This window comes from Typopeltis vanoorti, chromosome 16 (assembly GCF_054136105.1).
Source record: "Typopeltis vanoorti isolate ZY-2024b chromosome 16, IOZ_Tvanoo_1.0, whole genome shotgun sequence".
Taxonomy (NCBI): Eukaryota; Metazoa; Arthropoda; class Arachnida; order Uropygi; family Thelyphonidae; genus Typopeltis; species Typopeltis vanoorti.
Window position 1 is genome coordinate 105,654,673 of NC_143564.1, and position 12,203 is coordinate 105,666,875.

The window sequence follows — 12,203 nt, forward strand, 5'->3', positions numbered from 1 at the left end:
TCACGGGGTGAAATTGCAAGTGTCTCGTAAGTCTCGAATGTTCTGGAAATGTTTCTGTGAGTATAAATAACGCTTGAAATGGCAAGACAGCAGTAACGTTGCAACAGTGAGAAGTCAATGGTTGGCATTATTTTACTCCTATTTGCAACGACTGTGATACGTGATATAAAAACAATCTTTTCTAGTGTAGAAAAATGAATACATTTTTAATTGTACATAAGTGGGCATCTGACAACCATGGAGCATCAATGTCAACAAATTCAGGTTCAAAGATATCACAACGGAAGTAAAATCAACAAATTTTAGACTTCACATCAAGCGGCGAAATCAAAAGACAATTTGCATTTAAATTGCTGTTTGAATTTTGGACCTGTGTTGATGAATTTTCTGCACTAAAGTCAATAGCTTTTTGTGCACTTTTGCTATTTCCTTCATCTTATCTTTGTGAAATCAGGTTTTCTGCAGTGGCTGCCTTAAAAACAAAATATAGATCTTAGTTAAATATGGAAAGAGAACTAAGAGTGTCAATTTCCAATGTATCACCATCATGAAAAGCTTTGCTCTGCAACACAGGTGCAAGGAACCCATTAATTTTTAGATTCATTGTTATTGTTTTGTTTTAATTAGTTGCTCGGTATATTTTGCAATATTGGTATGCTCCCATAAGTGTAACTAGTTTATTCAATACAGTGTATTTTATACATTTTGTTTTCAGAGTGTATTTTATGTTTTTGTTTTTATATTGTTTTTGTGTCAGTAAATAGTTTCATTAAATGCTTTTGTTTCAAGAAAGTAGTTTTTCAGCTTTTCTTTTGATTTCCACTTTCTTCATGCTCACTTTGGGGGAGGAGGGACCCCACATGTTGAGAATCACTGCTATAAACATTAAAAAGGTAGGGCGACACTATACAACCCTGTCACATCCTTTTTTCCACTCAAACACTGTCTATTTCTCCAAAGACTGTTTTTACAGAAACTTCATGGTTGTCATGCAGTTCTCTTATCAAGAGAATTAGATGTTTCAGGTATCCCATTGATCTTGTTACAATTCACACTCTGATGTGCTCCATGCAGTCAAAAGCTTTCTTATAATCAATAAAACTTATGAATACTTCCTTCTGAAATTCTCTTGTTTCCATAATTCATCTGATGTTTGCTATTTGGTCTCTAGTTCCTCCGTCTCTTCTAAAACCTGCGTATTTTTATGCCATTTTTCTGTTCACATATGGCTCCAACCTTTGTTGGATCACTTTCAACATAACTTTACTTCTCATAATCTCTGGGATTTGATTGTTTTGGAATTGGGAGAATACTGATGTGTCACAGTCTCTAAACCAGTACAGGTATCCCTCGATTAACGCGGTTAATTAATCCCTCGATGTTACCGCGTATATCAAAATCGCGTTAATCAAATCTAATAATCAATTGAAAAATTACAATTCGTCCATGATCGATTACTGTATTAATAATTTGTTTTATATGGTACTCTTTTAGGAAAGATAAAAAAATGAATGCAAAGTAAATGTTTAATAAATACTTGTACCTACATTATTTACTGCAATTTTTTTATCAAAAGAAGTTATTAAGAGTCATTTGAACAGTTTTAGTTTTTTTCTTACAGCATAAATTCTACAATAACAAGCAAAATGACTCTCCAGACCTCAGTAAACAAACAATGAAACATAAAGAAAAAACACTGCAAATGTAATACATGATGATACAAATTAAGTGAATATTGAATCCAACATTATTTCATAGCCAAATATAGAAACTACAAGAGTTTGTGTCATATATGTAGAAACTAAAAGTTTCAGCAGATGCAACTATAAGCAACCTTATAGGCAAGTAAAGGTGGAGAAAGCTCCAGATCTCTTTCTTTAGTATTTTCCATAATGTAAAGCACATCTCCTAGAGGACATGTATGATAAAAATAAGCCTTTGGCTCTTTATTTCAGTAATACATGACGGTTTATTTATTTTCAGTTACAATCTAGAAATTATTGAACACAAAGAATAAAAAAAATAAACCATTCTATACTGACATCAGAGGTCGCAGTATCTCTCAGATACAATTTACTGTCAAATATCACAAACCTTTATATAAGATGTATTAAACCAAACTGACAGCAAAAAACAGTGCGGAATATCACTCGTAACATATGAATGCACAGTTACTCATGACCTCCAAGCTATACACTGAATTGTGTAAGAATATTTATATTAAACATTTTGCACGTATCTGTCAGATCAGCTGCGAGCTCCTCAAGGTTAAAGGCACGTTAATCAAAACTCTTGCCACGTATATCAAGGGATTGCCGCAATTAATTTTGCCACATTAATCAAATCCCACATTAAGCAAGGGATACCTGTATATTTTCTTCCAAACCTGCTGAAAAATTTCAGTCAATACAATCACTACTCCATCCCTAGCTGTTCTCAATAATTCCATTGACACACCATCAGCTCCAGGAGCTTTTCCTTTTCCAGGAGCTTTCTTCTAATTCTCTTCCTGTCTTCTCTACACTTTTTAATTTCTTTTGGACTTCTACTTTAAATACTTCATTTATAGGATGTAAATCAAATCTAATACTTTTTTTTGTTAATTCTTAGCCCTTAATTTCAGTTTAACTTGGACATAATTTAGCATGGATAGTAATTATCCACTTGTTAAATAGAAAATACCCATTGTTTAAATTGTTTGAAAGAGTAATTCTAATATTGCAGTAAACTAACCATTAAGTGCTAACTGCTGAAAACTTGTCATAATCACCATGAAGGAAGTGAGGTAGAACCATGTGCAGCTTACACATTATTCTACATATTCCCCACAAAGTGTTATACACTTGTTACATCCTCTCGAGAGAAAAAAAAGTCTTTCCCTAGTTGCACAACCAGTCCTCAGCTGCATATATGACTTCATCATCTGTGATAAATTTTGTTCCTTTGAAGTGTTTCTTTAAACTTGTGAATAGGAAATAGTGAGATGGGGACCAGGTCTGGCGAATAGGGTGGATGAGGCAGACATTGAAAGCCCCAATTGTATATTGTTTGTGGGTTTCATGAGCAATGTGAGCAGGTTTGTTGTCATGCAAAAGCAACATTCCTCTGCTCATTTTCCTGTGGCATTTTCCTTCAGTACCTCCTTCAGTTCCTTCAGAGCTGTTGAATAAACTGCTGCTGTAACAGTCTCACCTTTTTTTGGAGGTACTTGGTAAGAATCACACCATCTATCCCAAAAGACAGTGGCAAGAACCTTTCCTGCTGACTTTTGGGTTTGGAATTTCTTTGGCTGTGGAGAACCTTTGTGTCTCCATTCCATTCTGGGTCATAATAATAAAGCCATGTTTCATCAACAGTCACAATACGAACCAAAAAATTTGCACCTGATTTCTCAAAATGACCCAAAATCCCTTGAAATGACTGCACACGTTCTCTTTTTTGGTTGTTATTCAAACATTTGTGGACCACTTCGCTGAGAATTTCTTCGTGTCCAGATGTTGGTGGATAATGACCACAACTCATTCCCTGGATATCCCTAGAGTCTTTGCAATGTTTTCGGCTGGTATTCGGCTATCATCGAGGTTCATGGCATGCACTGTATCAATGTTTTCAGGTGTGATCACTGTTGAAGGTCTTCCTGACCTGGGAGCATCTGTTGTCTCAGGATGCACGGTTTTAAACTTGGCCACCCATGTGGCAACTGTTGGATGTGTTGGGGCACAGTCCCACAAAGTTTGGTGAATCTTAGTTGTGAACTTTTCTTGAAGCATGGAAAACTTGATGACGGTCCACATCTCTGTTTCTTAGAATTTTTTCAAAACCTCTGATATGTCTTCTTATATACTCTAAAAAAACATTATGACAATTGGATGAAACATGGGAGTTAAAGGGTTTTAAGATGTGTTCTCTCTCTCTCTCTCTTGTGATTATATCAGTTATTTTAATATAATTTTTGTTCTCGGTGTTTATGAGAACTTTTCATCCCCCCCCCCCCCCAAAAAAAAGAAAGTATTGTTTTATTTGTCATTAAATTGTTGATGTTATACATGAGCATGTCATTCCTGAATTCTAAACATTCACACCTCAACATTTGCTGGAGAACCGACCAGGGCTTCTGACCTAATGTCCAATCCTCACCTTCTCGTGGTGCACCCTGTTAGGTATCTGCCTGGATATTGAACAAATGAGGATGGGCTGGCAATTTGGGATTTTGATGACCAAATTGTATTCTTATTGGCTTAAACCACAATATTAAATTATGGTACAACGTGATAGAATTTCATGCCGACTCCGGCGTCGCCCGGTTAAATAAAGCCCCCGTTGTTTTCGCCAGGGAACCAGGGCGAACAGCGAAAAGTCAGCTACTGGAACAAATCCTAAAACACACCCCAACTCAGGATTTAGAGAAAGATGTTGAAAGTTTATTTTTCACTTGGTTAGACTATAATAAATTTAGTTTAATCCTTTATCCAAGTGTGTGCAAAGAAAGTTTGCACCTGAAAGTATCTTCAGGACTGGGGTAAAGTGGTACAACACCGGGAACTCCTTGTATAGGTGGAGCAAGCTACCAACACTCCTATTGTTGTACTAATGTTGTACCACTTTACCCCAGTCCTGAAGATACTTTCAGGCACAAACTTTGTTTGCACACACTTGGATAAAGGATTAAACTAAATTTATTACACCCCAACTCAATATCACCAGAATTGAAGATCGGTACTATCAACATAAGAAGCCTCAATAGCAAAGAAATGCAGCTAGCTGAGGAGTTAGATAAGTACCAGATCAATATAATAGGGGTGACTGAAACAAAAAAAGACAAAAACTGGTGAGATCTTTCTGAGCAATAAATACAAAATGTTATATTCAGGCAATGACAATCAAGGAAAAGAAGGAGTAGCCATAGTATTCAACACTAGATACAAGGCTAATCTTCTTGAATGGCAGGCAATTTCAAGTAGAGTGATGTTGGCAAATATCAGAATGGGTAACTGGACAATGAAACTTATTTGTGCCTATGCTCCCAAAGAACTTTGAGATCATAGGCACAAAGGCTTTAGAAAAAGCAACTGACACAATGAAAAATGAAAAGTTGGTCCTTGTTGGGGATTTAAATAGCAGAGTAGGAAATGATTGTGAGACATACAAAAATATTTTGGGAAAATTTGGAGAAAAGAGCAAAGCTAATAATAATGGCAAATATCTGTTGGATTTCTGCTCAGTACAGGACTGGTTATTACTAACACCATGTTCCAACATAAAAATGTGCACAAATTCAATGGAGAGAAGAGGCTAGGAATAAGAAAAGTCTCATTGACTATGTTATTGTTGATAGTGATGTTTTCTCCCTGGTGCAGGACACCAGAGTGTACAGAGGATTTGAAATTGAAAAGTATCACAATTTAGTCTTGATCAGGATAAAATTGAATTTCATATCGAAAAGAATGACATGTAAGAAAGTTTTAAAGCGAATAAAAGTTGAGCAGCTCTCAGATGTAAACTGTAGACTAAAATACACAAAGATTATTGAAGAAAAAATGAAAGAGTTTGAGAACAAGAACCAAACCTTGGATATTCAGTGGGAAACCTTGAAGAAAATCCTGATTGATTCAGCCAGAGAGGCATGTGTTGAGGTTATCTGCAAGGATAGAAAAATCAGAACTCCATGGTGGACACAGAAAGTTAAAGAGGCAGTGAAGGAAAAGAAGAAAGCATATCAAAAGTTCCTGGCAAATAAGTCAGTTTGTGCTCTTAGAGAATACAGAGACAAATGTAAGAAAGCTAAATACTGTGTAAAACTAGCTAAACAAAAGTCATGGGAGCACTTTGGTAAGAACATAGAAAATAAATATCAAGAAGGTGGTAAGATATTCTGGAGGTTGTTGAAGAAGCTTAGAAATGGAGGAAAGAGTGCTGTAAAAGGAGTTAAGATGATAAAGGGGACATGGAAACGGAAGATAAAGATATCCTTGAAGTATGGAGTAAGTACTTTGAAAAACTGATAAATGAAACAAACAATGATAGCACAGTGGTAAAAAACACTCAACAGGCATACAGTCAGGAATACATATCCATACTTGAAGTAGAAAAAGCCATGAAAGGCTTGAAATGTGGAAAGGCAGCAGTAGTAGATGATATTCGACCAGAAATGCTGAAGTATGGTGGTATAAGAGTCTTACAGTGGCTGCACTTCATTGTTCAGAAGGCCTGGACAGAGGGACGAATTCCTGATGATTGGAGTAGAGCTCTAACAGTACCCATATATAAAAAGGGAAATAAAACTGAATGTGAGAATTACAGAGGTATTTCCCTACTGAGGTTCCGGGCAAGATTTATGCCAGTATACTTGAGAAACGGTTTAGAAGAATTGTGGAAGAAAAGCTTGGTGAAGAACAAGCTGGGTTTAGGCCAAATAGAGGCTGTCAGGATCAGATCTTCACTTTACGACAAATAGTTGAGAAACCATTATAACGGTTTGAATAAAACCATATTTCAAATATTTGAGACTGAATAAAACCTTATTTCAAATACTCAATACTGTACTGTTGACATTCTTCTTATATTCAGACATAATGAAGTAATAAAATTTTCAAAAATATTCACAAAATAAAAGATTTAATTTACACTTTGTATGACTCCACTTATCTATCGCACTTTCGACTGATGATTGTTGGCAAAGCACACAAAAAATAATGAAACTTATTCCTAAACTACTGGTATTTATAGATTTGAAATCTAGACCGAATCGACTTTCATGCATTGACTTGTTTGCAATACCATCGTATTCGTGCTTTGAACAAGTCACTGCAAGCACCCATATTCCTGTTAAAACATGCTGAATTGAGTGAATTACCTACGTAATAGTTGACTGACATACTACTAGTTAAGACTCGTCTGCTGCGTGGATAGACTAAAGCCTGTATGGCACGATCAATTTTTACAATAGCAAAAAATGAATAAATTTTTTAAGTATATAAAATATAGAAGTTAAAATATCCTGTATGACACGTTCAATTTTCTCATTGACATAGAAAATTGACATCTATTTCTATCTGACATGGTAAATTTTCAAATGATTAAATAATTGAAATAGAAAATTGATAAAAAAAATTGATCGTGTAAGATGGGCATAAGATGAATTAAAATTCAATATTTAAATTTTAAACGATTATCTAATCGCATAATCATTTTTAATATATATTATTAATTTCTTCTATAAAGAGCACTGACCCCTAGACCTCCTGAACGCCCCCAAATGCTTCTGATCCCACTATAGTCCCCCTAGAAGGCCTCAGTGCCCATTGGGGTGTGGTACCACCCACTTTGGGAACCTATGCACTAAATCAATGTTTAGTGTTTTACTTATAGTAAAACAAGGTAAACAAGCTAATGAGAAGAGCAGTTGTTCATACAATGCTCTATGTAGATGATCAGATTATATTACATGCTGATTAACATGTCCTTTAAAAATCTATTATGAATTCCATAAAATAAACCAACAAAAAAAAAAAAAATCAGCTAACGCCTTTTTTATTCCCATATACGGGAGTAGGCGAGGCCATTTAGCCCTATCTAACTTTTGGAGACTGAGTGGGCAGTTCAATCTCCACTGGTACCCAATCAGAGACAGATGGCCCAAAGCTATCACTAATTAAGCGGTACGCAGTGAAGAGAGACGGCTCAAATGTGCCGCCATCTCGTGGTCCCTAACCCTAACACGATATATTTAATGTCTGAAATAATGTGGGTTCTACGGTCGATAACAATACTATCCAAAAATTTCACAGAAGAAAACAAAATCATACCATTTAAAGGCAAATATCATAATTTGATCAAATATAGTCATAGAAGATAAAATAATAGAACAGAGAACACAGTTATTCAAGTTGCATGATTGGCATATCTGAATGATAGAAATTTAGATGGATAAATAAATTTTTGAAAATCTATGGAACCATGTTTAGAACAGTGAATAAGGAAAAGATAACTAACCCAGCTTAAATTTTATAAAGCACCGGCCAATTTATTAAAAGGTTTATAAATAGGGACTGTTAAAATGAAGATAAAAGTAAAATACATATAGCAGAAATGAGATTTTTAAGAACTATTAATGGAAGTGCAAAACTGTTGTATATAAAAATTAAAAAAATTAACAAAGATTAAGGAATTTGGAGAGAAAGGAAAAGAGTATTTGTATAGGATGGAAGATATCGTAAAAAAAAAAAAAAATCACTTGGCAATTGCAACTAAGGCTATGAAATCACTGTTAAATGTGTGTTGCATCAATTGGATGTTGTTACTTTACTGTCAGTATTTATTGTAATTACTCTAGTAGTTGAAATCAACATGCAAGGGTGTCATTCTTGCCACTCCTTCTTTTCTATAAGGAAAAAAAAAATGACATTTTTTTTTTTTAACAAATCCACTTTTACCTGAGTTGGTTTGTTAAATTAAGCCTCAATCCCTGATTGACAGTTTAAATGAAAAATGATTTCACTAATTGCAAAGAAAGGGAAGAATAACCAATTCATAACATACTACTGTATGTTATGAGCTCAAATGATTTTCATTCATACTCACGCCACATTAAAATGGTATAACATACATCTAAAGTTATATGTATCCTTTTCATTGTAGTATTTATATATAAATATATCATTCCCACACAAGAGAGGTTACAAAACTAGCACATAAGTACCATGTATCTGCATGTGCTTAACACATTTGCTGCCAACTATGAGTATACTCGTAGTTGGTATATGAGCCTCACAAGCCAACTACAAATATACTCATATGTTGATTACCGACTTCCTATGCCAAGCACGAGTTAACCCGTAGTATAAGCTCGTTAATTTGACCCTTGGCTTCTGAATAAAATAGATAGCACGTCTGGGGGCTTGGTAGAAGGAAAATAATTTCAGCAAAAGTATAGTATATTATAAGAGGTATTGTTGCATAAACTGCGTATTTATTAATGCAAATAAAACAATTCTTTGAAGTTTTTTCAACATATACATATATTTATATATGATATATCATCATCTGAGTCATCGCTTGAGTTGTCTGTAGGATAATAATCATCTTCAGAATCTGAACCAAATAATTCATTCCATTCATCGCTCATATTAGTGTAAGCTTCTAATTCTTCATCAGTAAGCTTTCTTTTACTGGCCGTGGCATAATTGATGGTTTTTATTTAGATAATTTTAAATAATTGTAAGACTTTTAAATAATTTTTAGACTAGATGCAGTAAACCTTACTGCACTTGAATGCTGAACGTCACTGACTCTGAACTCAAGTCACACAGTCGTCAGCGCACGTAAGACATAGGTGGGGGGTGATATGAGATTACTTGTAGTTGGCGTATGAAACAAAATTTGTCTAATAAGCCAGATAACTCGTACTGACCTTGTAGAAGTGAAAATGCTTGGCGTGCGGTAACAAATTATGCCCGAGGAGCGTGGCAGCGAACGTGTTAAGAAAGAAAGTTATTGATGTGTTTTTTGAACAACTGGAGCTTGCAATCTTTAGAATGGGAAGACTCTTCCAAGGTACGGAGTTAGAGAAAAGCAAGGGAAGAATGGCAGCTGGGTAAATAGAATAGCACTAGTGAAAGCACATGTCAAAGTGGTATAAGAAGTATGTTTTCCAATGCTATCCATAAAATTATCTATTTACATTAACACACTAAAGTGTGTTAATTAACACATTAATGCAGTCTAAATGTTTATATTTTTGTATATGTGTATTAATTTGGGAATGTAGCTTGTCTTTTCCAGTAGGTTAATTTTTAAAATTTACTTAATGCATTCTTTATATTGAGTTAGTTTAAAACAAATATTGATCCTAGATTATGAAAATGATTATTGTTTTTGCTTCCATTGAGATGCTTATAGTCATGGACAAACTGTAATTCTTTGTGCATTATTCTTCAACTTTTCATTCCAGGATGGAGAAGAAATATGCCAACATAGTCCACAAGCTGAAATTGTTATAGTTCCTGATCCTGAAATAGCAATGGCAAGTAGTGCAGTATTGATAATTATGAATTTTTAAATCATAAACTAAATCATTTTGATACTTCATAAGGGAAATTTGAAATAATCAGCAGGGAATAAATGCTAAATGCTTTTTTCAAGAATGAAGAAAAATTTTGTGGTTATTTATATATATAGAAAGGCTCACATGTCTAAAAGATATAGGTAGAATACTTGAATTTTTTGATACGTTCTTGTTCTTTTCCTATTAGTATATTCCTTTATTTTCATAAAGTTGACAAAAAAATTTTTAATTGCTTTTTTATTAAAACTTTTGCAAGCTTCAATTATCAATAAGTTGATGCATACAGAAGCTTTACAACAGTATTCAGCAACATTTTATTAGTGTGACAGAGCACATGACTAGTTTCAGGTCTTTCATTGGAGTATTTCTTGCATTTTGATCTTCTAAGCATTTCTAATTGCCTTGACCTACCTGTAACTTGATTGTCCTCTGGGTATTTTGTCTAACAATTTTTGCTTCTCACACTTGTTTTGCTAATAATTATGATTTTTTAAATCATAAACTAAATCATTTTGATACTTCATAAGGGAAATTTGAAATAATCAGCAGGGAATTCATTTCGAATTCTATTTAAGTGATCCTACCATCTTCAGCTACATCTTCCTACACTTTTTTCAAATATATTAATATTAAGTTCTCTACAAATATCTTATTTTTAATACGATTGCCATTGATAACATCTGTTCACTCCTTCAGTGTTTCTTGGAATTTTTATTTTGTGGTCTCCTCCTTTTTGATCGGTAATGTCCTTTCTTATCCATCTTTCAGTTCCTTATGTTAAATTTAGTAGGAACACTCTTTTATACATTGCCAGCTTAGTATTTTGATTGAATTATTCTGTCTGACATAAATTTATTTTATTGCCTTCCCACTATCTTTTTTTTTTTTTAAATGGACATTTTCATGCAGTCTGATTCATCACAGGAGGCCCATACTAACCATTGTTGAGACAGTGCCTACCATACCTGTCCTCATATTTATTCACCAGCAAAGAACTACCATATCTACTCTAATATAACTCATCCTTGCGTATAACTTGCACCCTTGATTTTACTTTACGAAAAAAGAAATTAAAAAGTTTTGCATATACCTCACACATGAACAAAAGCTTAAAAACGTTCACATTGGGGCGATAGTAACTTGCTTCCCACGGTAAACAACACGCCCTCCCCAATAACCACTATACTGCAGATGCAAGAAAAACAAGTAGTTTTAATGTATCACTGAATAAGGTACAGAGACATTTGCAGTCTGTGTAATATATTTCTCAACAAATAGTGCAACTAGAGATGACTGGGATAAAACGACACTAACTAATTAATCATATGTCCCCTCCTACAGAAACTATGCTGTATAGACTCGAGCAAAACCATATGTTGCAGCGGCAAACACAACATCTAATTAAAAACTATTGTTTTATTGTTTTTAGTTAGATGTGTGTGAGTTTGCCCACCAGCTCAAATAATGCAAAGCAGCAATAAAATTCAACTGAACGTGTTAAAACTAAGAAATATATATATAAAAGTGAATGTTGGTATGACAGTTTCAGATATTATAGAATTCGGTAAAAGAGAATTAGCATTTCAACTCAATTGTCGGCTTGCTTTTATCTTTCGGTCATGCAATCTTTTGTTAATACTGCAACAATGATATGCACGATTTCACAGCTGCTCTATCTCTACTGGCCTACCATTGCTATCTGTTTCATGCTCTGCTTTCACTTCTCATTAGTCATTCGTGAAGGATTGTTCATTACATATCTCAAGTCTTGTAAATTACTGGTAACTTTTGCTTGAAATAATGGAAAAGAAGATGATGCTATTTGGGCAGGATGCACACAAGGAAACCATTCTCTAGGCCAGAAATAACAATAGTGAATAGGAGATTCTTGCTAAGTCATACCCATTTTCAGTTTCTTCCTGAAACTTTAATTTCCAAAAATCCCCTCATGTACCTTGCACCTTGTTTTTTTAGCTTTAATTTTGGGGAAAATAGTGCAAGTTATATTTGAGTAAATATAGTAATGTCTATCTGATAACCCTTTCTACAAGTTTACCACTCTGAGCAAAAAACTTGATGGACCACTGGATGGACCTGTTTTTTCATTCGGGGTGTCTCCATGGATGTAGGTTGCAAATCT

General features: G+C 34.3%; 1 protein-coding gene across 2 annotated transcripts in view; it reads left to right on the plus strand.

The window, feature by feature from the left end:
- Positions 1–12,203, plus strand: part of Pi3K59F (phosphatidylinositol 3-kinase 59F) — a 586,771-nt gene that overhangs the window by 138,423 nt on the left and 436,145 nt on the right. For both annotated transcript variants that reach the window (XM_090405919.1, XM_090405920.1), the window contains exon 6: positions 9,950–10,021. In XM_090405919.1, the coding sequence (XP_090262045.1) occupies positions 9,950–10,021 (72 nt within the window). The remainder of the gene's footprint in view (positions 1–9,949; positions 10,022–12,203) is intronic.